Below are 24,804 nucleotides of genomic sequence, written 5' to 3' on the forward strand. Positions count from 1 at the left end.
GAATGATTTTAACCTGACTTTGTTCTAGACACGTACGAGAGAACCAGGCAAAAGCACAGGACACCGATGACCTGGCAACATCATCTAATCAAGGTATCACTCTTTATATAGCTTGTTCAGTGAAGTTAGCCTATATGCATAGCGTGTCAGCTGCACCAAAATGCTGTCTACAGACGTATGTCTTCTTTGAGCCTTGTAGAGAGGAAGTACAACACGTTTGTTCTGTGAAGAAAGAATGCAGAACAAATCTGTGTCAGTTTATCAGTTCAATGTGGTGTCATTTCTGGCAGAAGTTGCCTTTCTGTGCAAGACTGCACCAAGTAAAGAGCTGATGGTTGGAGCCTGTTAAGGCTGTATGCTCCATTTTTAACTGTGGTCATCAATTTTATTTCATCAAAATTAGAGTATTATTTTTGACTTATAGTTGATGAAGCTAAGGCCAGCTGTGTGCTTCAGTCACCAAAAAGAACAGATGGAAGGAAGTGCCATTAACAGTGCACTTTGAATTCTTTAGTTCCCTCATTTATAACACTTTAATGCATGAGGGTGCTGACTTGGAGACTAAAAGTGGACTAGCATAAATTGAGCTCAGCGACCACAATAAAAGTTAGTGAGGCGTATGCATTGTGCTATTGAGAAATATTGTGTTCTTCACGTAAATAAATCACCAAGGTTGTGCATTGTGAAACTACGAACATTTTGGCTCTTAGACAAAGTTAATGGGAAGCGGAGGAGTCGGGTCCTTGGCTGCAGTTCATCAGGCTGGGACTAAAGGCGGAATCAAGGATTTGCCATAAACACCCTTTGACCAACAAAGGTAAGCAGTGCCTTGTTATAATAGCAACAATAAAGTACCAGTTCTGTGAAAGTAATATACTAGAAATTTTGAAGTTTTTTGGTGATGCGGTTAGTTACAATTGGGAGAACAAAAATCCACTGTACTGATGGGAATATTAGTTGGCAATAAAATGGCAGTGGATGCGTTACATTGCTCACTGTTTCTGAAATATCTGACGCGCTCAGAAATTGGTATGAACAAGACCCGATTCTCTAAATGAAGGATGCTGAATTTGCCTGTAGTTGACTCGCCAGTTTGAAATGTGCGAAATTTTAAATAGAATTGCCTTAAAGTTCAAAAAAAGGGGCATGTTTCCCAGTTTAATAATGAAACTTAATTTTAGTGCTTTAAGTATTGTATTCTGTCAGGACGAAGTGGTGGGCCAGTTGGTTACATGTCGATTGGGTCATAGTGTCGAGAAGTGACACCAAAATGACACCGCGAAACACTGTTCTTCATAGTGTTATTTTCCCTCTCGTCACTTCGGTGCCCTGTGATGAAATTAGACATGTTTTGCATTCAGATTGGTAATACGAAAAAATGTTTGGGTGAGAGTAATCAAAACTTTTCATTCGTTTCATGAGTCCCCTTCGGGCCCTGGTCGAGGAACGCGGTGCTGAAGTTGCCACTCAGTCCATGTCATTAAGGCCATTGAGCTTAGAATTGGAGTTGCTTGCTTGCAAGCTCTTAACCAGTGGTTAAAGTTTTGTGTCTTCTCTAGGTAAATGAAAACTATTTCAAGTGCCTGGCAGAACACAAGGTGAAAGGACTAAGCCCAGACAGGAGGGTAGTTTGCTTTTACAGCTTAAATTTTAAGGAGGCATAATATACCAGATTAGCCAAGACTTCAGCTTTGTCAAGAAAGTGCAGTGCAGCTTTCTTCCATGATTTGTGACAAAGAAATATCAGACTGCAAAAAACACATCTAAAACAATGCTCTGCAGCTTGTAGCAGGTTTATAAATAAAAGCTAAATGTAATGTAGAGCATCAGAATAACAAAGGTAAAGAGTCTGAGCGCTACCACATGCTGCCTACCAATGGCAAACATAAACATCAGAAGGCGTTCATCAGTTTTCTTTGCGTAAGGAACTTTTTGACAACGTTTCAGACTAAATACAGATTTTTGTTTGTTTTAAATATTAGTTTCTGTGCAGTCTCCTGTGGAGTCACCTCCTGACAGTGGCCAAGATGTTTCAGTGCCTTGCTCGGCATAAAGTATGTATAACAATGTAACAAAGCTACTATCAAATTTACTTTTATGGTCTTGCATTACTATGCTTTTATCGGTTCGCGTGCCAAGGGTGAATCGGCAGGGGCATTTCGTAGACTAACATATGGGCTCTCGGATTTCCTAGCTTCATTGAAGACAAATTGCTTTCAAGAGGTGTTAGTAACTACAAGTGACCTCGGTTTGTGCCCTTTCTGCATAAGATGGAGGCGGAAAACAGCATGCAGATGCGTAGCCAATCATCGAATGGGCAGCATCAATTACTAGCAGCTGGCTGCGTATTAAAACAGTCTTCGGTTTGCAGTTACAGTATTATTAATATTCTTCAAGACAAGTGGATAAAGACTAGAATGGGAGGCATGTATGCATTCAGCGGTGGAGTGGAAACGAGCTCGATGTGGCAGCTTTCTTAAGGGCTCTTGATTTGGCTGGTGAGCAGATGAAAAAGAATGCTTGTGAAAGCTGCCACCTCCTTCATTTGTCTTCTAGTTTGCTGCAGTTCGAGACGAATATAATTGAGTTGTAATGTGTGGCAGTAAGAACCATACCTAACTTCATTTACCTAAAAATGTGAAATCAATACTTCGTGCTTCGTTGAAAATAATGCAAGCAGTGCTGTCTTGTTTAATCATTCATTTTTTAATTTGTTCAGGCATCAGCCGACCAATGAGGTAGCCAGTACTGGAGGAGACAACCGACATTCGGCGACAGCACAAATATTGGCGGGGATTCTGCGAAATGAGCTTGGACAAAAATTCAGCCTCTACAGTGAAAACGGGAAAACGCATTTGCTGACCTGCACCTTTTCATTGTCCTTCAAAGTGAGTCCTTAGCCTTTTTCTTCAGTGAAATGACAATGCTAAGCTGTACTTTTAGTATGTCATATGGCAAACAAGGTAACATGACACTCTTCTAAAGGGATCCTTAAGAGGGATGAATTGTTCTGTAAATTGGCATCTTCTAGGTTTGATTTTTTTTTCAACACTGGTGATGGCTGCGTTGGGTTGGTGATGACCGGTATGCGATTAATTCTGAACTGACTGAAATGTTTTAATTTATTTTTTGACTGCAAACTAAATTGATTCAGGTTTATGGTGGACAAATTTGACAGTGCAAGTGGTTAAAAAATCAAAATACTCAAATTAGAAAAATTAACTCGAAGCTATTGTCAGTAATGGTGAATATCGAAACTGAAATCAGCCATTTCGACTAGTAAGTTTATGAACTAAAATAGAATCACTTTTAAACTAGCGCATACAGTCACCACTGTCTAGAAGAAGATAGTACAGATGTCCACACACGTCTCGAGCACTTGAGCGCCCACTCAAGAGTGCAGTGCTGTCAGTTAGAAGTGGTGTTGAGACCCGAATTTTTTTACAACGATAGTAACTAGCTTCTCCGTCTCTCAAGAAATAGTAAACTAAGATAGCGATGAATAATGCTCTATAGCTCTGGTTGATTCAGCACTCTAGACATGTATATGGGTGACAAAACTTTGGTGTATCTAATTTTTGATGTAATAGGTGTATTTGATTCTTGCGTTTCCAAGACTACCTTGTCAACATTGCAGCACAGTAAACATGGGCTCTCCAGGCAGAAATATAGGAATCTAAAGAGAATGCATGTCGTTCAGCAGCTTACTGACACACTCCCACGCTGCTTACCACAGTACTGGCTGTGTGGTGGGACTGCAGCAGAGCCGGTCCATGGTCATTAGTAGAGATGAGCTTCAGAACAGGCTGCATGATATGCTTCCATGTGACGTGGCTGTGCCTTTGTGCGTCCATGTTTCTGTGCTTAAGGGTGGCACACGTGCAGAGCCAGATTTAGTTTCTTGCAACGATACCGATAGTATTAGAATTGATTAAATTCCATGGAGCTGTATAGCCAGCCATGGCTGTAGTAAGGTTCAGAAACATTGAACAAAAGTAATGAAAAAATGTTTAACTATACATTTATTACCGCGAAAGTGCGTGGAGGGACCTGTAATATGAACTGTAGTTTAATAACAAGGTTCTCTTAATTGAGCATAATTTGATTTTCAGTACACATCTAGTTCAGAATATTAAATCGATAGCAGTTTTACTCATTGATGCACGTATTTGCTTACAAGCCGGGAGAAATGATTAAACCAAGATGTAATTTGAGAAAAGCCTCGTTTACCAGAAGTGAGCAAAACAATGCACAAAGTGCTTGAGAGGAGCGTGGGGCCTTGTGTTTATTTCACTGTACTTTTCTCCTTATTTGGAGCAAATTAGTTTCGCGCTTTCCTTTTAGGTACGAGATGTACTGTGCATTTATTGGTTACAAATGTCTACCATTTACTATTTATCTCCAGGAGGAGTAACCCAGATGCAAGCCATAACCCAAGCAACCTTAAAAAAAATACAATATGGTGTCATGTCGTGGCTGAAAAATTGTTCAACCCGTATCAAGAGTGCAACCAAAAGGTACGAAAACTCTCTACTTTTGAATTATTTTTTTCTGGTGTATCTGTTTTTCATGTTTTTGCTTAAAGCTGCTCTTTTTTATTGTGTATGCCCTTCCTGCTTTTGTTCAGGCCTCCAGTATTCACTGGAGAAATACTGCAGCTTCCCTAACAGACTTCGATCAATTCCACAGGGGACATGCTATGCTGTCTTGCCAGTGTGCATAATGGGTATTAAGAGAAAGCCTGTAATGTGTCCTGCTCGTGTCCGTCCGTCCGGACCTTATGCTCTTCAACTCGATAAGGAAGAAATCTTTGTGAACGATGGGATTCGAAAAACATCCTTTCGTTCCGCAGCCGAGCATGCTAACTACTACGCTACTTCCTGCCAACGCATATGTAGTTCTCTTTCTTTAGGACGCTGGAGAGTGTTTTCAGAAAGGCGTCGAATCCGACGGATGCCTCCCAAACGCCTTCCAGTCTCTAGCATTAAAGAATCACAAACAATTGATTACTTAATTAGGATCTTAATCACACATTAGTGACGCAAGGAGCAACACCGCGCTAAAGACTCCCGCCTCACCGCACTTAAGGTCAACAAAGTGCCCCCTGAATTTTTCTCTCGCCTCCCCTGCTTGGAAAATTTTCAGTTTAAGTGCCACCCCCCCCCCCCCCCGGCCCTCTAAAAAAAAACATTTCTGGCTACATGCCTTAGAAAGAACGGATGCGGTGGAAGTATTTTCTGCGCCCATAACTTTTGTGCCCATTTAGGTGCCACTTTTTTTGTTCAGTGGCAGGAGGTGGCAAATCCAGCACAGAATATTGTGCTCAGTCATACGAAAATGTGGCTCAGTGCATGCTACAGTGTTCAGAAATATTCTTGTCCTTGATCTCAGTGACTTCAGTTATGCTGATCATGAACTGCATTTTCAATGGTCGGAACACTGATGTAGCACTGCAACTCTCAAGACCCTTATAGGACTACATCTTCAGGAGGTTCCTCCCCTATGTAGAGCCCCTGCTCTGGATGCGGCACGCGTGGACCCGTCTCCTGAAAACTGAAGATTCTGTTTAGTATGTGGCATGGGGGAATGGCTTCCTGACCACTTATGTCATGCTGATGTCGAACAGGTCTAGGCATAGCTGTATTTTTGTTCTGATTTTAGGAAGCCTGATCAGCAGGTGCCTCACCTGCATCGAGCCCCTATCCTGACAGGGGCCATTTTTTTCCAAACTGGTCTAGTGGTGCTCAGGGTAAAAAAAATGCTCTTTCGCTTCCTTTTTATGGCTGGTGTCCTCAGTGCCGGAATGGCTTCCTGGCCACATATGTTATACTGATGTAAAACAGCTCTAGGCGTAGCTGTATTTTTGTCCTGGTTCTATGATCATCATCAGCAGGTGCCCTTTCTACATCGAGCCCCTGTCCTGACAGGTGCCGTTTTTTTCAACTGTTCTAGTGGTGGTCAGGATAAAAAAATGCTGTTCTGCGTTTTTTTTATTAGGTTCGCTGAGCGCCGGACTGGCTTCCTGGCGACATATGTGATACTGATTTAGAACAGCTATAGACATAGCTGTATTTATTGTTCTGGTTTTATGAACATCATCAGCAGGTGCCTCCTCCTCATCAAGCCCGTCATGAAAGGTGTTTATTTTTTTGCAAACTGTTCTGGTCGGCTAAGGGTTAACAAATGCTGTTTCGCTGTTTTTTTAGTTTGTAGCCGTAGTGCTGGACAGGATTACTGGCCACACATTTGATACATGTAATACAGCTCTACGCATAGCTCTATTTTTTGTTCTGGTTTTATGCAACCTAATCAGCAGGTGCATCATCTCCATCGAGCCCCTGTCCCGAAAGTTAAGATCTTTTTTTGCAAAGTATTTTAGTCGTGATAAGGTATAAGAAATGCTGTCTTTGTCCTCTTTCTGCATGTAGCCTTAGTGTTAAAAAGGCTTTCAGGCCATATATGTAAGACTGATGTAAAACAACTCTAGGCATAGCTGTGTTGTTTTTGTTCTGGTTTTATGCAACCTAATCAGCAGGTGCCTCCTGTATATCGTGTTATGAGGTATGGGGGCTTAACGTCCCAAAGCGACTCAGGCTATTAGGAATGCCGTAGTGAAGGGCTTCGGAAATTTCGACCACCTGGGCTTCTTTAACGTGCACTGACATCGCAAAGTACATGGGCCTCTAGATATTCGCCTTCATTTAAATCCAGCCGCCCCGACCGTGATCTAACCCGCTTCTTTCGGGTCAGCAGCCGAGCGCCATAACCACTGAGCCATCGCGGCGTTTTAAAATTCCCCTACATCGACCCCTGTCCTGAAAGGTGGAGTTTTTTTTAATATTTGTTCTAGTAGTGCTATAGATTAACAAATGCTGTCTTTACAAAGATTACACCTCAGGAGAGCCCGGTATAGCCTTTGTGCTCTGAGACCTCCTGTATATTCATTGACATACAGATTATATCATTGAAATATATGTCTGAATTCGGATGATGATGATGAATCAACATTTATTAAGCCCGAAATAAATCGGTGGTACACGCAGGGACCAGACGGGGTGGTTCCCTATTTACGGGACCCATATGCTGCCAGCAGCTCCTGGCTCCTGTCCGTCAGTGCGAGCTGGATCGGTAGAGTGGGGCTGGATAACAAGGTCTCCCATCGCTCAAGGGGTTGGGAAGCAAAAGGTGCTAAATGCAGGTAAAGATATTATGAACGGTTTAATTACAGACCTGCTACACTTCCTTGACTGTAATTTGCACTTGAAATTGAATGATTCTAACCTGACTTTGTTCTAGACACGTACGAGAGAGCCAGGCAAAAGCACAGGACACCGATGACCTGGCAACATCATCTAATCAAGGTATCACTCTTTATATAGCTTGTTCAGTGAAGTTAGCCTATATGCATAGCGTGTCAGCTGCACCAACATGCTGTCTACAGACTTATGTCTTCTTTGAGCCTTGTAGAGAGGAAGTACAACACGTTTGTTCTGTGAAGAAAGAATGCAGAACAAATCTGTGTCAGTTTATCAGTTCAATGTGGTGTCATTTCTGGCAGAAGTTGCCTTTCTGTGCATGACTGCACCAAGTAAAGAGCTGATGGGTGGAGCCTGTTAAGGCTGTACGCTCCATTTTTGACTGTGGTCATCAATTTTATTTCATCAAAATTTGAGTATTATTTTTGACTTATAGTTGATGAAGTTAAGGCCAGCTGTGTGCTTCAGTCACCAAAAAGAACAGACGGAAGGAAGTGCCATTAACAGTGCACTTTGAATTCTTTAGTTCCCTCATTTATAACACTTTAATGCATGAGGGTGCTGACTTGGAGACTAAAAGTGGACTTGCATAAATTGAGCTCAGCGACCACAATAAAGGTTAATGAGGCGTATGCATTGTGCTATTGAGATATGTTGTGTTCTTCACGTAAATAAATCACCAAGGTTGTGCATTGTGAAACTACGAACATTTTGGCTCTTAGACAAAGTTCATGGGAAGCGGAGGAATCGGGTCCTTGGCTGCAGTTCATCAGGCTGGGACTGAAGGCGGAATCAAGGATTTGCCATAAAGACCCTTTGACCAACAAAGGTAAGCAGTGCCTTGTTATAATCATAACATTAAAGTACCAGTTCTGTGAAAGTAACATACTAGGAATTATGAAGTTTTTTGGCGATGCGCTTAGTTACAATTGGGAGAACAAAAATCCACTGATCTGATGGCAATATTTTTGGCAATAATGTGGCAGTGGATGCGTTACATTGCTCACTGTTTCTGAAATATCAGACGCGCTCAGAAATTGGTATGAACAAGACCCTATTCTCTAAATGAAGGATGCTGAATTTGCCTGTAGTTGATTCGCCAGTTTGAAATGTGCGAAATTTTAAATAGAATTGCCTTAAATTTCAAAGAATGGGGCAAGTTTTCTAGTCTAATAATGAAACTTAATTTTGGTGCTTTAAGTATTGTATTCGGTCAGGACGAAGTGGTGGGCCAGTTGGTTACATGTCGATTGGGTCATAGTGTCGAGAAGTGACACCAAAATGACAACGCGGAACACTGTTCTTCATAGTGTTATTTTCCCTCTCGTCACTTCTGTGCCCTGTGATGAAATTAGACATGTTTTGAATTCAGATTGGTAATACGAAAAAAATGTTTGGGTGACAGTAATCAAAACTTTTCATTCGTTTCATGGGTTAAAGTTTTGTGTCTTCACTAGGTAAATGAAAACTATTTCAAGTGCCTGGCAGAACACAAGGTGAAAGGACTAAGCCCAGACAGGAGGATAGTTTGCTTTTACAGGTTAAATTTTAAGGAGGCATAATATACCAGATTAGCCAAGACTTCATCTTTGTCAAGAAAGTGCAGTGCCGCTTTCTTCCATGGTTTGTGACAAAGAAATATCAGAGTGCAAAAACACATCTAAAACAATGCTCGGCAGCTTGTAGCAGGTTTATAAATAAAAGCTAAATGTAATGTAGAGCATCAGAATAACAAAGGTAAAGAGTCTGAGCGCGACCACATGCTGCCTACCAATGGCAAACATAAACATCAGAAGGCGTTCATCAGTGTTCTTTGCGTAAGGAACTTTTTGACGTTTCAGACTAAATACAAATTTTTGTTTGTTTTAAATATTAGTTTCTGTGCAGTCTCCCGTGGAGTCACCTCCTGACAGTGGCCAAGATGTTTCAGTGCCTTGCTCGTCATAAAGTATGTATAACAATGTAACAAAGCTACTATCAAATTTAATTTTATGGTCTTGCATTACTATGCTTTTTTCGGTTCGCGTGCCAAGGGTGAATCGGCAGGGGCATTTCGTAGACTAACATATGGGCTCTCGGATTTCCTAGCTTCATTGAAGACAAATGGCTTTCAAGAGGTGTTAGTAACTACAAGTGACCTCGGTTTGTGCTTTTTCTGCATAAGATGGAGGCCGAAAACAGCATGCAGATGCGTAGCCAATCATCGAATGGGCAGCATCAATTACTAGCAGCTGGCTGCGTATTAAAACAGTCTTCGGTTTGCAGTTACAGTATTATTAATATTCTTCAAGACAAGTGGATAAAGACTGGAACGGGAGGCATGTATGCATTCAGCGGTGGAGTGGAAACGAGCTCGATGTGGCAGCTTTCCTAAGAGGCTCTTGATTTGGCTGGTGAGCAGATGAAAAAGAATGCTTGTGAAAGCTGCCACCTCCTGCTTTTGCCTTCTAGTTTGCTGCAGTTCGAGACGAATATATTTGAGTTGTAATGTGTGGCAGTAAGAACCATACCTAACTTCATTTACCTAAAAATGTGAAATCAATACTTCCTGCTTAGTTGAAAATAATGCAAGCAGTGCTGTCTTGTTTAATCATTCATTTTTTCTGTTGTTCAGGCATCAGCCAGCCAATGAGCTATCGAGCACTGGAGGAGACAACCGACATTCGGCGACAGCACAAATATTGGCGCGGCTTCTGTGAAATGAGCTTGGACAAAAATTCAGCCTCTACAGTGAAAACGGGAAAAAGCGTTTGCTGACCTGCACCTTTTCATTGTCCTTCAAAGTGAGTCCTTATCCTTTTTCTTCAGTGAAATGACAATGCTAAGCTGTACTTTTAGTATGTCATATGGCAAACAAGGTAACCTGACACTCTTCTAATGGGATCCTTAAGAGGGATGAACTGTTCTGTAAATTGGCATCTTCTAGGTTTGATTTTTGTTCAACACTGGTGATGGCTGCGTTGGGTTGGTGATGACCGGTATGCGATTAATTCTGAACTGACTGAAATGTTTTAATTTATTTTTTTACTGCAAAATAAAATGATTCAGGTTTATGGTCTACAAATTTGACAGTGCTAGTGGTTAAGGAATCAGAATACTCAAATTAGAAAAATGAACTAGAAGCTATTGTCAGTAATGGTGAATATCGAAACTGAAATCAGCCATTTCGACTAGTAAGTTTATGAACTAAAATAGAATCGCTTTTAAACTAGCGCATACAGTCACCACAGTCTAGAAGAAGTTAGTACAGATGTCCACACATGTCTCGAGCACTTGAGCGCCCACTCAAGACAGCAGTGCTGTCAGTTAGAAGTGGTGTTGAGACCACAATTCTTTTACAACGATAGTAACTAGCTTCTCCGTCTCTCAAAAAATAGTAAACAAAGATGGCGATGAATAATGCTCTACAGTTTCGGTTGATTCAACATTCTAGACATGTATATGGGTGACTAAACTTTGGTGTATCTAATTTTTGATGTAATAAGTGTATTTGATTCTTGCGTTTCCAAGACTACCTTGTCAACATTGCAGCACAGTAAACATGGGCTCTCCAGGCAGAAATATAGGAATCTAAAGAGAATGCATGTCGTTCAGCAGCTTACTGACACACTCCCACGCTGCTTACCACAGTACTGGCTGTGTGGTGGGACTGCAGCAGAGCCGGGCAATGGTCATTTGAAGAGATGAGCTACAGAACAGGCTGCATGATATGCTCCCATGTGACGTGGCTGTGCCTTTGTGCGTCAATGTTTCTTTGCTTAAGAGTGGCACACGTGCAGAGCGATATTTCGTTTCTTGCAACGATACCGATAGCATTAGAATTGATTAAATTCCATGGAGCTGTATAGCCAGCCATGGCTGTGGTAAGGTTCGGAACCATTGAACAAAAGTAATGAAAAATTGTTTAACTATACATTTATTACCGTGAAAGTGCGTGGAGGGACCTGTAATATGAACTGTAGTTTAATAACGAGGTTCTCTTAATTGAGCATAATTTGATTTTGAGTACACATCTAGCTCAGAAAATTAAATCGATTGCAGTTTTATTCATTGATGGAGGTATTTGCTGACAAGCCGGGAGAAATGATTAAACCAAGATTTAACTTGAGAAAAGCCTCTTTTACCAGAAGTGGGCAAAACAATGCACAAAGTGCTTGAGAGGAGCGTGGCGCCTTGTATCTGTTTCACTGTACTTTTCTCCTTATTAGGAGCAAATTAGTTTCGCGCTTTCTTTTAAGGTACGAGATGTACTGTGCATTTATTGGTTACAAATGTCTACCATTTACTATTTATCTCCAGGAGGAGTAACCCAGATGCAAGCCATAACCCAAGCAACCTTAAAAAAAAATACAATATGGTGTCATGTCGTGGCTGAAAAATTGTTTAACCCGTATCAAGAATGCAACCAAAAGGTACGAAAACTCTCTACTTATGAATTAATTTTTTTCTGGTGTATCTGTTTTTCATGGTTTTGCTTAAAGCTGCTCTTTTTTATTGTGTATGCCTTTCCTGCTTTTGCTCAGGCCTCCAGTATTCACTGGAGAAATAAGAAATACTGCAGCTTCCCTAACAAACTTCGATCAATTCCACAGGGGACATGCTATGCTATCTTGCCAGTGTTCATAATGGGTATTAAGAGAAAGCCTGTATTGTTTCCTGCTCGTGTCCGTCCGTCCGGACTTTACGCTCTTCAACTCGATAAGAAGGAAATCTTTACGAACGATGGGATTCGAACCACTTCCTTTCGTTCCGCAGCCGAGCATGCTAACTACTACGCTACTTCCTGCCAACGCATATGTAGTTCTCTTTGTTTAGGACGCTGGAGAGTGTTTTCAGAAAGGCGTCGAATCCGACCGATGCCTCCCAAACGCCTTCCAGTCTCTAGCATTAAAGAATCACAAACAATTGATTACTTAATTAGGATCTTAATCACACATCAGTGACGCAAGGAGCAACACCGCGCTAAAGGCTTTCACCTCACCGCACTAAAGGTCAACAAAGTGCCCCCTGAATTTTTTTCTCGCCTCCCCTGCTTGGAAAATTATCAAAGTGCCACCCCCCCCCCCCCCCCTAAAAAAAACATTTCTGGCTACATGCCTTAGAAAGAACGGATGCGGTGGAAGTATTTTCGGCGCCCATAAGTTTTGTGCCCATTTAGGTGCCACTTTTTTTGTTCAGTGGCAGGAGGTGGCAAATCCAGCACAGAATATTGTGCTCAGTCATACGAAAATGTGGCTCAGTGCATGCTACAGTGTTCAGAAATATTCTTGTCCTTGATCTCAGTGACTTCAGTTATGCTGATCATGAACTGCATTATCAATGGTCGGAACACTAATGTAGCGCTGCAACTCTCAAGACCCTTATAGGACTACATCTTCAGGAGGTTCCTCCCCTATGTAGAGCCCCTGCTCTGGATGCAGCACGCGTGGACCCATCTCCTGAAAACTGAATATTCTGTTTAGTATGTGGCATGGGGGAATGGCTTCCTGACCACATATGTGATGCTGATGTCGAACAGGTCTAGGCATAGCTGTATTTTTGTTCTGATTTTAGGAAGCCTGATCAGCAGGTGCCTCATCTGCATCGAGCCCCTATCCTGACAGGGTCCGTTTTTTTCCAAACTGTTCTAGTGGTGCTCAGGGTAAAAAAAATGCTCTTTCGCTTCCTGTTTATGGCTGGTGTCCTCAGTGCCGGAATGGCTTCCTGGCCACATATGTTATACTGATGTAAAACAGCTCTAGGCGTAGCTGTATTTTTGTCCTGGTTCTATGATCATCATCAGCAGGTGCCTTTTCTACATCGAGCCCCTGTCCTGACAGGTGCCGTTTTTTTTCAACTGTTCTAGTGGTGGTCAGGATAAAAAAATGCTGTTCTGCGTTTTTTTTATTAGGTTCCCTGAGCACCGGACTGGCTTCCTGGCCACATAGGTGATACTGATTTAGAACAGCTATAGACATAGCTGTATTTATTGTTCTGGTTTTATGAACATCATCAGCAGGTGCCTCCACCACATCGAGCCCGTCATGAAAGGTGTTTATTTTTTTGCAAACTGTTCGGGTCGGCTAAGGGTTAACAAATGCTGTTCCGCCGTTTTTTCAGTTTGTAGCCGTAGTGCTGGACAGGATTACTGGCCACACATTTGAGACATGTAATACAGCTCTACGCATAGCTCTATTTTTTGTTCTGGTTTTATGCAACCTAATCAGCAGGTGCATCATCTACATCGAGCCCCTGTCCCGAAAGTTAAGATCTTTTTTTGCAAAGTATTTTAGTCGTGATAAGGTATAAGAAATGCTGCCTTTGTCCTCTTTCTGCATGTAGCCTTAGTGTTAAAAAGGCTTTCAGGCCATATATGTAAGACTGATGTAAAGCAGCTCTAGGCATAGCTGTGTTGTTTTTGTTCTGGTTTTATGCAACCTCATCAGCAGGTGCCTCCTGTACATCATGTTATGAGGAATGGGGGCTTAACGTCCCAAAGCGACTCAGGCTATAAGAAATGTTGTAGCGAAGGGCTTCGGAAATTTCGACCACCTGGGGTTCTTTAACGTGTACTGACATCGCACAGTACATGGGCCTCTAGAATTTCGCCTTCATTTAAATTCAGCCGCCACGACCGGGATCTAACCCGCGTATTTCGGGTCAGCAGCCGAGCGCCATAACTACTGAGCCATCGTGGCGTGTTAAAACTCCCCTACATCGAGCCCCTGTCCTGAAAGGTGCAGTTTTTTTTTAATTTGTTCTAGTAGTGTAATAGATTAACAAATGCTGTCTTTACAAAGAACACACCTGAGGACAGCCAGGTATAGCCTTTGTGCTCTGAGACCTCCTGTATATTCATTGACAAAAAGATTATATCATTGAAATATATGTCTGAATTCGGATGATGTTGATGAATCAACATTTATTAAGCCCGAAATAAATCGGTGGTACACGCAGGGACCAGACGGGGTGGTTCCCTATTTACGGGACCCATATGCTTCCAGCAGCTCCTGGCTCCTGTCCGTCAGTGCGAGCTGGATCGGTAAGGTGGGGCTGGATAACAAGGTCTCCCATCGCTCAAGGGGTTGGGAAGCAAAATGTGCTAAATGCAGGTAAAGATATTATGAATGGTATAATTACAGACCTGCTACACTTCCTTGACTGAAATTTGCACTTGAAATTGAATGATTATAACCCGTCTTTGTTCTAGACACGTACGAGAGAGCCAGGCAAAAGCACAGGACACCGATGACCTGGCAACATCATCTAATCAAGGTATCACTCTTGATATAGCTTGTTCAGTGAAGTTACCATATATGAATAACGTGTCAGCTGCACCAACATGCTGTCTATAGACTTATGTCTTCTTTGAGCCTTGTAGAGAGGAAGTACAACACGTTTGTTCTGTGAAGAATGAATGCAGAACAAATCTGTGTCAGTTTATCAGTTCAATGTGGTGTCATTTCTGGCAGAAGTTGCCTTTCTGTGCAAGACTGCACCAGGTAAAGAGCTGATGGTTGGAGCCTGTTAAGGCTGTATGCTCCATTTTTGACTGTGGTCATCAATTTTATTTCATCAAAATTTGAGTATTATTTTTGACTTATAGTTGATGAAGTTAAGGCCAGCTGTGTGCTTTAGTCACCAAAAAGAACAGACGGAAGGAAGTGCCTTTAACAGTGCACTTTGAATTCTTTAGTTCCCTCATTTATAACACTTTAATGCATGAGGGTGCTGACTTGGAGACTAAAAGTGGACTTGCATAAATTGAGCTCAGCGACCACAATAAAGGTTAATGAGGCGTATGCATTGTGCTATTGAGAAATGTTGTGTTCTTCACGTAAATAAATCACCAAGGTTGTGCATTGTGAAACTACGAACATTTTGGCTCTTAGACAAAGTTCATGGGAAGCGGAGGAATCGGGTCCTTGGCTGCAGTTCATCAGGCTGGGACTAAAGGCGGAATCAAGGATTTGCCATAAACGCCCTTTGACCAACAAAGGTAAGCAGTGCCTTGTTATAATCACAACATTAAAGTACCAGTTCTGTGAAAGTAACATACTAGGAATTATGAAGCTTTTTGTGATGTGCTTAGTTACAATTGAGAGAACAAAAATCCACTGTACTGATGGCAATATTTTTGGCAATAAAATGGCAGTGGATGCGTTACATTGGTCACTGTTTCTGAAAAATCTGACGCGCTCAGAAATTGGTAGAAACAAGACCCTATTCTCTAAATGAAGGATGCTGATTTTGCCTGAAGTTAATTGGCCAGTTTGAAACGTGCGAAATTTTAAATAGAATTGCCTTAAAGTTCAAAGAATGGGGCAAGTTTCCCAGTTTAATAATGAAACTTAATTTTAGTGCTTTAAGTATTGTATTCGGTCAGGACGAAGTGGTGGGCCAGTTGGTTACATGTTGATTGTGTCATAGTGTCGAGAAGTGACACCAAAATGACACCGCGAAACACTGTTCTTCATAGTGTTATTTTCCCTCTCGTCACTTCTGTGCCCTGTGATGAAATTAGACATGTTTTGCATTCAGATTGGTAATACGAAAAAAATGTTTGGGTGAGAGTAATCAAAACTTTTCATTCGTATCATGAGTCCCCTTCGGGCCCTGGTCGAGGAACGCGGTGCTGAAGTTGCCACTCAGTCCAAGTCATTAAGGCCATTCAGCTTAGAATTTGAGTTGCTTGCTTGCAAGCTCTTAACGAGTGGTTAAAGTTTTGTGTCTTCTCTAGGTAAATGAAAACTATTTCAAGTGCCTGGCAGAGCACAAGGTGAAAGGACTAAGCCCAGACAGGGGGGTATTTTGCTGTTACAGGTGAAAATTTAAAGAGGCATAATATACCAGATTAGCCAAGACTTCAGCTTTGTCACGAAAGTGCAGTGCAGCTTTCTTCCATGATTTGTGACAAAGAAATATCAGACTGCAAAAAACACATCTAAAACAATGCTCTGCATCTTGTAGCAGGTTTATAAATAAAAGCTAAATGTAATGTAGAGCATCAGAATAACAAAGGTAAAGAGTCTGAGCGCTACCACATGCTGCCTACCAATGACAAACATAAACATCAGAAGGCGTTCATCAGTTTTCTTTGCGTAAGGAACCTTTTGACAACGTTTCAGACTAAATACAGATTTTTGTTTGTTTTAAATATTAGTTTCTGTGCAGTCTCCTGTGGAGTCACCTCCTGACAGGGGCCAAGATGTTTCAGTGCCTTGCTCGGCATAAAGTATGTATAACAATGTAACAAAGCTACTATCAAATTTAATTTTATGGTCTTGCATTACTATGCTTTTTTCGGTTCGCGTGCCAAGGGTGAATCGGCAGGGGCATTTCGGAGACTAACATATGGGCTCTCGGATTTCCTAGCTTCATTGAAGACCAATGGCTTTCAAGAGGTGTTAGTAACTACAAGTGCCCTCGGTTTGTGCCCTTTCTGCATAAGATGGAGGCGGAAAACAGCATGCAGATGCGTAGCCAATCATCGAATGGGCAGCATCAATTACTAGCAGCTGGCTGCGTATTAAAACAGTCTTCGGTTTGCAGTTACAGTATTATTAATATTCTTCAAGACAAGTGGATAAAGACTGGAGTGGGAGGCATGTATGCATTCAGCGGTGGAGTGGAAACGAGCTCGATGCGGCAGCTTTCTTAAGATGCTCTTTATTTGGCTGGTGAGCAGATGAAAAAGAATGCCTGTGAAAGGTGCCACCTCCTGCTTTTGCCTTCTAGTTTGCTGCAGTTCGAGACGAATATAATTGAGTTGTAATGTGTGGCAGTAAGAACCATACCTAACTTCATTTACCTAAAAATGTGAAATCAATACTTCGTGCTTCGTTGAAAATAATGCAAGCAGTGCTGTCTTGTTTAATCATTCATTTTTTCATTTGTTCAGGCATCAGCCAGCCAATGAGCTAGGCGGTACTGGAGGAGACAACCGACATTCGGCGACAGCACAAATATTGGCGGGGATTCTGTGAAATGAGCTTGGACAAAAATTCAGCCTCTACAGTCAAAAGGGGAAAAAGCATTTGCTGACCTGCACCTTTTCATTGTCCTTCAAAGTGAGTCCTTAGCCTTTTTCTTCAGTGAAATGACAATGCTAAGCTGTACTTTTAGTATGTCATATGGCAAACAAGGTAACATGACACTCTTCTAAAGTGATCCTTAAGAGGGATGAATTGTTCTGTAAATTGGCATCTTCTAGGTTTGATTTGTTTTCAACACTGGTGATGGCTGCGTTGGGTTGGTGATGACCGGTATGCGTATAATTCTGATCTGACAGAAAAGTTTTAATTTCTTTTTTTACTGCAAAATAAATTGATTCAGGTTTATGGTGGACAAATTTGACAGTGCTAGTGGTTAAGAAATCAGAATACTCAAATTAAGAAGAAGAAGAAGACTTTATTTCCACATGTGCAGTACACAGATGGAGGACGACGGAAAAAAGCCGTCAATAGGCGGCTTGACGAGTCCGTCGCCCCACTTAATGAGCAGCGTTTGGTCAACAGCAATCAATTCATACAGTCAAACAAAAGAAAATGAAAACACTTGATCAGTGCAGAACAGAAGCAAAACAGAGTGGTCCGAAAACTGAAATCCCAGGATAAGTAAAATCAGTTATTCATCCTCAGTAAACATAGAGCGAAGCTTAGCAGCGGAGCAAATAAATAAATCAAAGTTAGTAGACAGATAATGGTTTAACAGTGATGGTAAAGAATAACATAGGCGTTCCATGCCAGAGTTCAAACGGGGTGCAACGATTTTCCAACATTCTCCATGTCTTGTAGCATAATATTGTTCATTCTTTTCTAAATATGCCAGAGTACCAAGGTTATGTATGTTATATCTTACTTCATATTTAAATCTAGTACTCAGACGGTAGAGATATAGTTTATGAGCCGCAATGACATGCGCTCTATGAAAAAAACCTGCAGTTGTTGCATTATAATCGGCGTTGTACGCATGACATAATTTTTTTGTAGGTTAGAGAATGTAGTTGTACCCCTGACAAGTTGACAATAGTTAACATGTGAATAAAAGAGTGAATTATAAACCAATAGTTTAAGTTTTGTAGAAAGAATGTATCTGAGACGACCAACTGCTCCAGTTATCCAAGCTAAATTTGTCACTAGTAAGTTCACATGAGTTTCCCAGGACATGTGAGCAGTAAATGTCACACCAAGGCTTTTGAAATGGTCAACAATATCATCAGGACGAGAGTTAAAAATAATATCGGCATGAGCTTATTCTTTGCCCGAAAGATAACGGCTTTTGTTTTATTTGTGTTAATTTCATAAATTATAGGACGACCATTGTTGTAGTTGAACTATTGTGTCATTGCAACTAGAGATAAGTTGATCGATATTATTACCAGAGAAAAATATACTAGTATCGTCTGCGTATATGATAAATTTGGCATCCTGGTTAATATTAACAATGTCATTTATATAAAGGTTAAAGAGCAAAGGCCCCAATATGCTACCTTGTGGGACACCACAAGCCAGTGGTAGGACTTGTGATCGAGAGTTATTAATTTGGACTACTTGTCGCCGGTGGGACAAATATGACCGTAGTAAATGTAACGCACATCCACGTACACCATAAATATCCAACTTGTTCAATAAAACTTCATGATTGACCAAGTCAAAAGCCTTGGAGAAGTCAACAAATAAGCCAACCACGATTTTCTTGTTCTCAAATTGTGTTAAAATATATTCTTTTTGGTGAAGCAAGGCTAATTCAGTTGACATATTCTTCCGGAAACCAAATTGGTAAGGTGTTAATACATTGGAGGTTTCGATGAAATTCAAAACCCTGCAATGAATTATTTTCTCGAAAACCTTTGAAAAAATCGGCAATATAGATACAGGCCGATAATTGCCCAATTCGTTTCGATTCCCCTTTTTAAAGAGCACTACTACTTTGGCAACCTGCAAATTTACTGGGAATATAGACGTAGTAAACACATATTAAAAATATTCGTAAGAACTGGTGCAATTACATCTGCGACGTATTTGACGGGTTTTATTTGAATTTCATCGATATCCCTACTGCTGCTGTTGTTTAAACTTCTAATTGTTGAAATCACTTCCTGCACTGTGACTGGCTGTAAATATAAAGTTCTATCATTCCTCCTGTTCATATATTGACATGCGTTGTGGGAACTACCTGGTGTACTCATATTTGCGAAAAAAGTGTTGAAAGCATCAGCCAGTTCCGCCCCTTGCAAGTCCTTGCCCTTAATAGTAAGTTTGGATATGCAGCTCCTGCTATTACCACGGCGTAGTAACATATTTAGTTTGTCCCAAAGCAGTGCGCTCGGTGCATTTTTGACATCCACAAAAGATGAGAAGTAATCTTTTCGCGCAATGCATAATTTCTTGGTTAGTTTGTTTCGATATTGTTTGAAAATCGTCAAGTCATTAAGATTACGCGTGCGAAGAAATTTTCTGAACAGTCTGTCTTTTGTTCTCATTTGTTGGTAGAGTTCGTATGTTACCCATGGTTTCCGAATTTTCCTATTTATTTGGCGCTTTTTTACAGGAAAGTGAACTTGGTAAAAACCTTTATATATATCTAAAAATGCATCATAAGCATTGCCAGCATCGACCAAAGTCAGGACCTTTCGCCAGTCTACTTGAATCAATTCTTTTCTGAATGCATCGAGAGCCGCGTCAGTTACTGGCTGGTAAAGGTTTTCAGCAGGCGGATGTTTAGGAATGCTGGCAACATCTAGGCAAAAAAACACCGGAAGATGATCACTAATAGAACATGCTAATGCACCAGCTTTTACATCCGATAATACAAAATTTGTTATGAAGACACCCAATACTGACTGGCAATTAGTTGTTATTTTTGTTGGATTATTTATAACATTGTTAAACCCATTTGACAGCAAAATATTGGTAAAATTGGCACAAACAGGAGTATCAATACCCATATCAATGTTGTAATCACCTGCAGCTACCAACATGCACCTGCTTTCCACAACAAACGAAAGAAAGCTTTCATAAAATTCAAGAAATGTTGGAACATGCCCACTTGGCGGCCGATAACAAACCGAATACAGTACTTTATCCGCAAATAAAGATAAAACTTCGTAATCGGGAGTTACAATACTGAAAGCGTCTACTAGTTCGCAGTCCATTTGTTCTAAAGTTAGAACTGCAACACCACCACTGCGACCACAAGGTCGGTTGAGATAATGTGTATTATAGCCTTCCATTCTAAAAACATCTCTCATTTTTGCTCCATGTTTCACTGAACATGACAACTGAAAAATTGAAAGAAAATTGGCTAAAGAATTCATCTAACAGAAGTGCTTTGTTTCGGACAGATCTGGCGTTTAAATGCACAGATTTTAACGCATGACATCTCAAATGAGATACCACATTGTTCAAGTCATCTGGTGAATAGAAATCGTGTTCATCCATCTCTAGCTTCTCTGTTCAAGAATGATACTGGCTGGGCTCATCATTTGGGCAGAAGGCGGTCGAGGTCATCACGGCTTCTAACGTGAATTGCGTTTGCACCATCAGACATTCTCAAACGAACCTTTCCATGCGTATGCCACACGTATTTAAAACCAGCTTCTTTGGCCCAGTTCTTTGTAGCTTGTAGCAGGTCTCTGTTGTGACGGGTCAAGTTTTCCTGGATGAAGATGCGTGGATGGCTATCATTTAGCTTGCTCTTTTTACTTAACCAAGATTCCCTTGTCGACTGCCTTGTGAAACGGACGATTATTCCGGGAATTTTGTCTTTCTGTGCGGGTAGCCTGTGTACCGAGGCAACGTCATGCTCGACCAAATGTGGCGTTTCCAGCTGGTCTGCAACTCTGTTTAGCACATTATGCAAGTTTTCACCTTGCACGAGAGGCACCCCATGGATTTCTAAATTAAGCTGCCTATTTCGGAATTCAAGTTCGTTCACTTCCCGCCGAAGCTGAGCCTGAGCAGATTGGTTCTCATCCTCCTTCATCTCCAGTTCCTGTACCTGCTTCCTAAGTACCTTAATTTCATTTTCCTGCACGAAAATAGTTTTTTTCAGTTCCTCAAAAATGGCAGACATGTGCGTAACAGACTCCTCCATAGTTTCTACTCGAGCGGCGAGGGAAGGTAGGCATTCTAGCTTTAGATTAATAGATCCAAGGATAGCAAATCCATGTCAATCTTGTTTTCATCAGTGTTGCTACCACCTTGTACCGAGCTCCGGCAATTTTGGCATCGCCATGTTTTCTTTGCAGCTTCGGATTTTCCTTTGAATGACTTTTCAGCTATTCCCGCGCATTTTCCAAAATGGTATTCGTGCACACACTCAGAACAAGCTACACGCCCCTCATTTTCATGGAATGCTTCATCACAAGTGAAGCAGACATGGGACATTGTTTACACTACAGCAGGAAACCACAATAGGCCCGGTAATACAGCAAAATATACAAGTCCTTGGCAGCGACAGCAGCACAAGCACCACTACGCGTACATTAAATAGGGTAACAAACTAACCTGCACAGTTGAAATAGCAGATCAAGAGATGTTCGCTGGATGTTGCCGTCGCTGCCAAATGACTGCCTCCCCGTGTGCTCTTGATTTATCCGTCAGGCGCGCAAGCGCAGTAGGGGCGTGCGGCGGTGATTGCTCCGGTGATCACGGCGGTGACGGTGTACGCGGCAGGGGCCTGGGCGTCACACAGCTCTCGGGAGCACTGTGCAGTTCGAGCGGTAGAAAAAGCCAGGCAAATCCGCAATGTCCGATGGATCCTTCACCGGGCAGCGCTTGACAATCCGGGAAATGCCAGTCGTATCTGCACAGTTGAAATAGCAGATCAAGAGATGTTCGCTGGATGCTGCCGTCGCTCGAAGCTATTGTCAGTAATGATGAATATCAAAACTGAAGTCAGCCATTTCGGCTAGTAAGTTAATGAACTAAAATAGAATCGCTTTTAAACTAGCGCATACAGTCACCACAGTCTAGAATAAGTTAGTACAGTTGTCCACACATGTCTCGAGCACTTGAGTGCCCACTCAAGATTGCAGTGCTGTCAGTTAGAAGTGGTGTTGAGACCCGAATTTTTTTACAACGATAGTAACTAGCTTCTCCGTCTCTCAAAAAAATAGTAAACTAAGATAGCCATGAATAATGCTCTATAGTTCTGGTTGATTCAGCACTCTAGACATGTATATGGGTGAAAAACTTTGGTGTATCTAATTTTTGAATTAATAGGTGTATTTGATTCTTGCGTTTCCAAGACTACCTTGTCAACATTGCAGCACAGTAAACACGGGCTCTCCAGGCAGAAATATACGCATCTAAAGAGAATGCATGTCATTCAGCAGCATACTGATACACTCCCACGCTGCTTACCACAGTACTGGTTGTGTGGTGGGACTGCAGCAAATCCGGTCCATGGTCATTAGTAGAGATGAGCTTCAGAACAGGCTTCATGATATGCTCCCATGCGACGTGGCTGTGCCTTTGTGCGTCCATGTTTCTGTGCTTAAGAGTGGCACACGTGCACAGCCAGATTTCGTTTGTTGCAACGATACTGATAGTATTAGAATTGATTAAATTCCATGGAGCTGTATAGCCAGCCATGGCTGTGGTAAGGTTCGGAACCATTGAACAAAAGTAATGAAAAATTGTTTAACTATACATTTATTACCATGAAAGTGCGTGGAGGGACCTGTAATATGAACTGTAGTTTAATAACAAGGTTTTCTTAATTGAGCATAATTTGATTTTCAGTACACATCTAGTTCAGAATTTTGAATCGATTGCAGTTTTACTCATTGATGCAGGTATTTGCTGACAAGTCGGGAGAAAGGATTAAACCAAGATTTAACTTGAGAAAAGCCTCGTTTACCAGAAGTAGGCAATACAATGCACAAAGTGCTTGAGAGGAGCGTGGCGCCTTGTCTCTGTTTCACTTTACTTTTCTCCTTATTTGGAGCAAATTAGTTTCGCGCTTTCCTTTTAGGTGCGAGATGTACTGTGCATTTATTGGTTACAAATGTCTACCATTTACTATTTATCTGCAGGAGGAGTAACCCAGATGCAAGCCATAACCCAAGCAACCTTAAAAGAAATACAATATGGTGTCATGTCGTGGCTGAAAAATTGTTCAACCTGTATCAAGAATGCAACCAAAAGGTACAAAAACTCTCTACTTTTGAATTAATTTTTTCTGGTGTATCTGTTTATTATGTTCTCGCTTAAAGCTGCTCTTTTTTATTGCGTATACGCTTCCTGCTTTTGTTCAGGCCTCCATTATTCACTGGAGAAATAAGAAATTCAGCAGCTTCCCTAACAAACTTCGATCAATTCCACAGGGAACATACTATGCTGTCTTGCCAGTGTTCATAATGGGTATTAAGAGAAGGCCTCTAATGTTTCCTGCTCGTGTCCGCCCGTCCGGACCTTACGCTCTTCAACTCGATAAGAAGGAAATCTTTGTGAACGATGGGATTCGAACCAACATCCTTTCGTTCTGCAGCCGAGCATGCTAACTACTACGCTACTTCCTGCCAACGCATATGTAGTTCTCTTTGTTTAGGACGCTGGAGAGTGTTTGCAGAAAGGCGTCGAATCTGACGGATGCCTCCCAAACGCCTTCCAGTGTCTCTAGCATTTAAGAATCACAAACAATTGATTACTTAATTAGGATCTTAACCACACATCAGTGACACAAGGAGCAACACCGTGCTAAAGGCTTTCGCCTCACAGCACTTAAGGTCAACAAAGTGCCCCCTGAATTTTTTTCTCGCCTCCCGTGCTTGGAAAATTATCTGTACAAGTGCCACCCACCCCAAAAAAAAAAAACATTTCTGGCTACATGCCTTAGGAAGGACGGATGCGGTGGAAGTATTTTCTGCGCCCATAGCTTTTATGCCCATTGAGGTGCCACTGTTTTTGTTCAGTGGCAGGAGGTGGAAAATCCAGCACAGAATATTGTGCTCAGTCATACGAAAATGTGACTCAGTGCATGCTACAGTGTTCAGAAATATTCTTGTCCTTGATCTCAGTTACTTCAGTTTTGCAGATCATGAACTGCATTATCAATGGTCGGAACACTAATGAAGCACTGCAATTCTCAACACCCTTATAGGACTACATCTTCAGGAGGTTCCTCCCCTATATAGAGCCCCTGCTCTGGATGCGGCACGCGTGGACCCATCTCCTGAAAGCTGAAGATTCTGTTTAGTATGTGGCATGGGGGAATGGCTTCCTGACCACATATGTCATGCTGATGGCGAACAGGTCTAGGCATAGCTGTATTTTTGTTCTGATTTTAGGAAGCCTGATCAGCAGGTGCCTCATCTGCATCGAGCCCCTATCCTGACAGGGGCCGTTTTTTTCCAAACTGTTCTAGTGGTGCTCAGGGTAAAAAAATGCTGTTTTGCTTCTTTTTTTTATTTGGTTGCCTCAGTGCCGGAATGGCTTCCTGGCCACATATGTTATACTGATGTAGAACAGCTCTAGGCGTAGCTGTATTTTTGTCCTGGTTCTATGATCATCATTAGCAGGTGCCTTTTCTACATCGAGCCCCTGTCCTGACAGGTGCCGTT

General features: G+C 41.6%; 1 protein-coding gene and 1 long non-coding RNA gene across 4 annotated transcripts; both read left to right on the plus strand.

Annotated features, from left to right (window-relative positions):
• The first annotated feature begins 26 nt into the window (after positions 1 to 26).
• LOC144108216 (uncharacterized) lies at positions 27 to 8,065 on the plus strand. The gene is made up of 9 exons (XM_077641494.1): positions 27 to 93; positions 711 to 817; positions 1,560 to 1,625; positions 1,983 to 2,054; positions 2,720 to 2,888; positions 4,406 to 4,517; positions 7,044 to 7,198; positions 7,297 to 7,361; positions 7,979 to 8,065. Exons 6-9 carry the CDS (start codon positions 4,420 to 4,422, stop codon positions 8,063 to 8,065), a joined length of 405 nt encoding a protein of 134 aa, XP_077497620.1. The 5' UTR covers positions 27 to 93; positions 711 to 817; positions 1,560 to 1,625; positions 1,983 to 2,054; positions 2,720 to 2,888; positions 4,406 to 4,419.
• A 3,584-nt stretch (positions 8,066 to 11,649) lies between these two features.
• LOC144107654 (uncharacterized) lies at positions 11,650 to 24,445 on the plus strand. 3 transcript variants are annotated; one of them, XR_013309347.1, is made up of 6 exons: positions 11,650 to 11,668; positions 14,193 to 14,277; positions 14,446 to 14,510; positions 17,137 to 17,305; positions 23,278 to 23,389; positions 24,345 to 24,445. It is a non-coding gene; the product is annotated as an uncharacterized LOC144107654 (long non-coding RNA). The 3 variants fall into 3 exon arrangements; XR_013309346.1 differs by lacking the exons at positions 17,137 to 17,305; positions 23,278 to 23,389; positions 24,345 to 24,445 and adding an exon at positions 15,128 to 15,204; XR_013309348.1 differs by lacking the exons at positions 11,650 to 11,668; positions 14,193 to 14,277; positions 14,446 to 14,510 and adding an exon at positions 16,396 to 16,470.
• The last annotated feature ends 359 nt before the right edge of the window (positions 24,446 to 24,804 follow it).

This window comes from Amblyomma americanum, chromosome 10, assembly GCF_052857255.1.
Source record: "Amblyomma americanum isolate KBUSLIRL-KWMA chromosome 10, ASM5285725v1, whole genome shotgun sequence".
NCBI classification, from domain to species: Eukaryota; Metazoa; Arthropoda; class Arachnida; order Ixodida; family Ixodidae; genus Amblyomma; species Amblyomma americanum.

Bases quoted from the DNA above. Each gene is read 5' to 3' on its own strand.
- LOC144108216 (XM_077641494.1), top strand. From the start codon at position 4,420: ATGCAAGCCATAACCCAAGCAACCTTAAAAAAAATACAATATGGTGTC. The intron at 4,518-7,043 runs GTACGAAAACTC...TGGTACACGCAG, and splicing joins ATCAAGAGTGCAACCAAAAG to GGACCAGACGGGGTGGTTCC. The intron at 7,362-7,978 runs GTATCACTCTTT...TTTGGCTCTTAG, and splicing joins GGCAACATCATCTAATCAAG to ACAAAGTTCATGGGAAGCGG.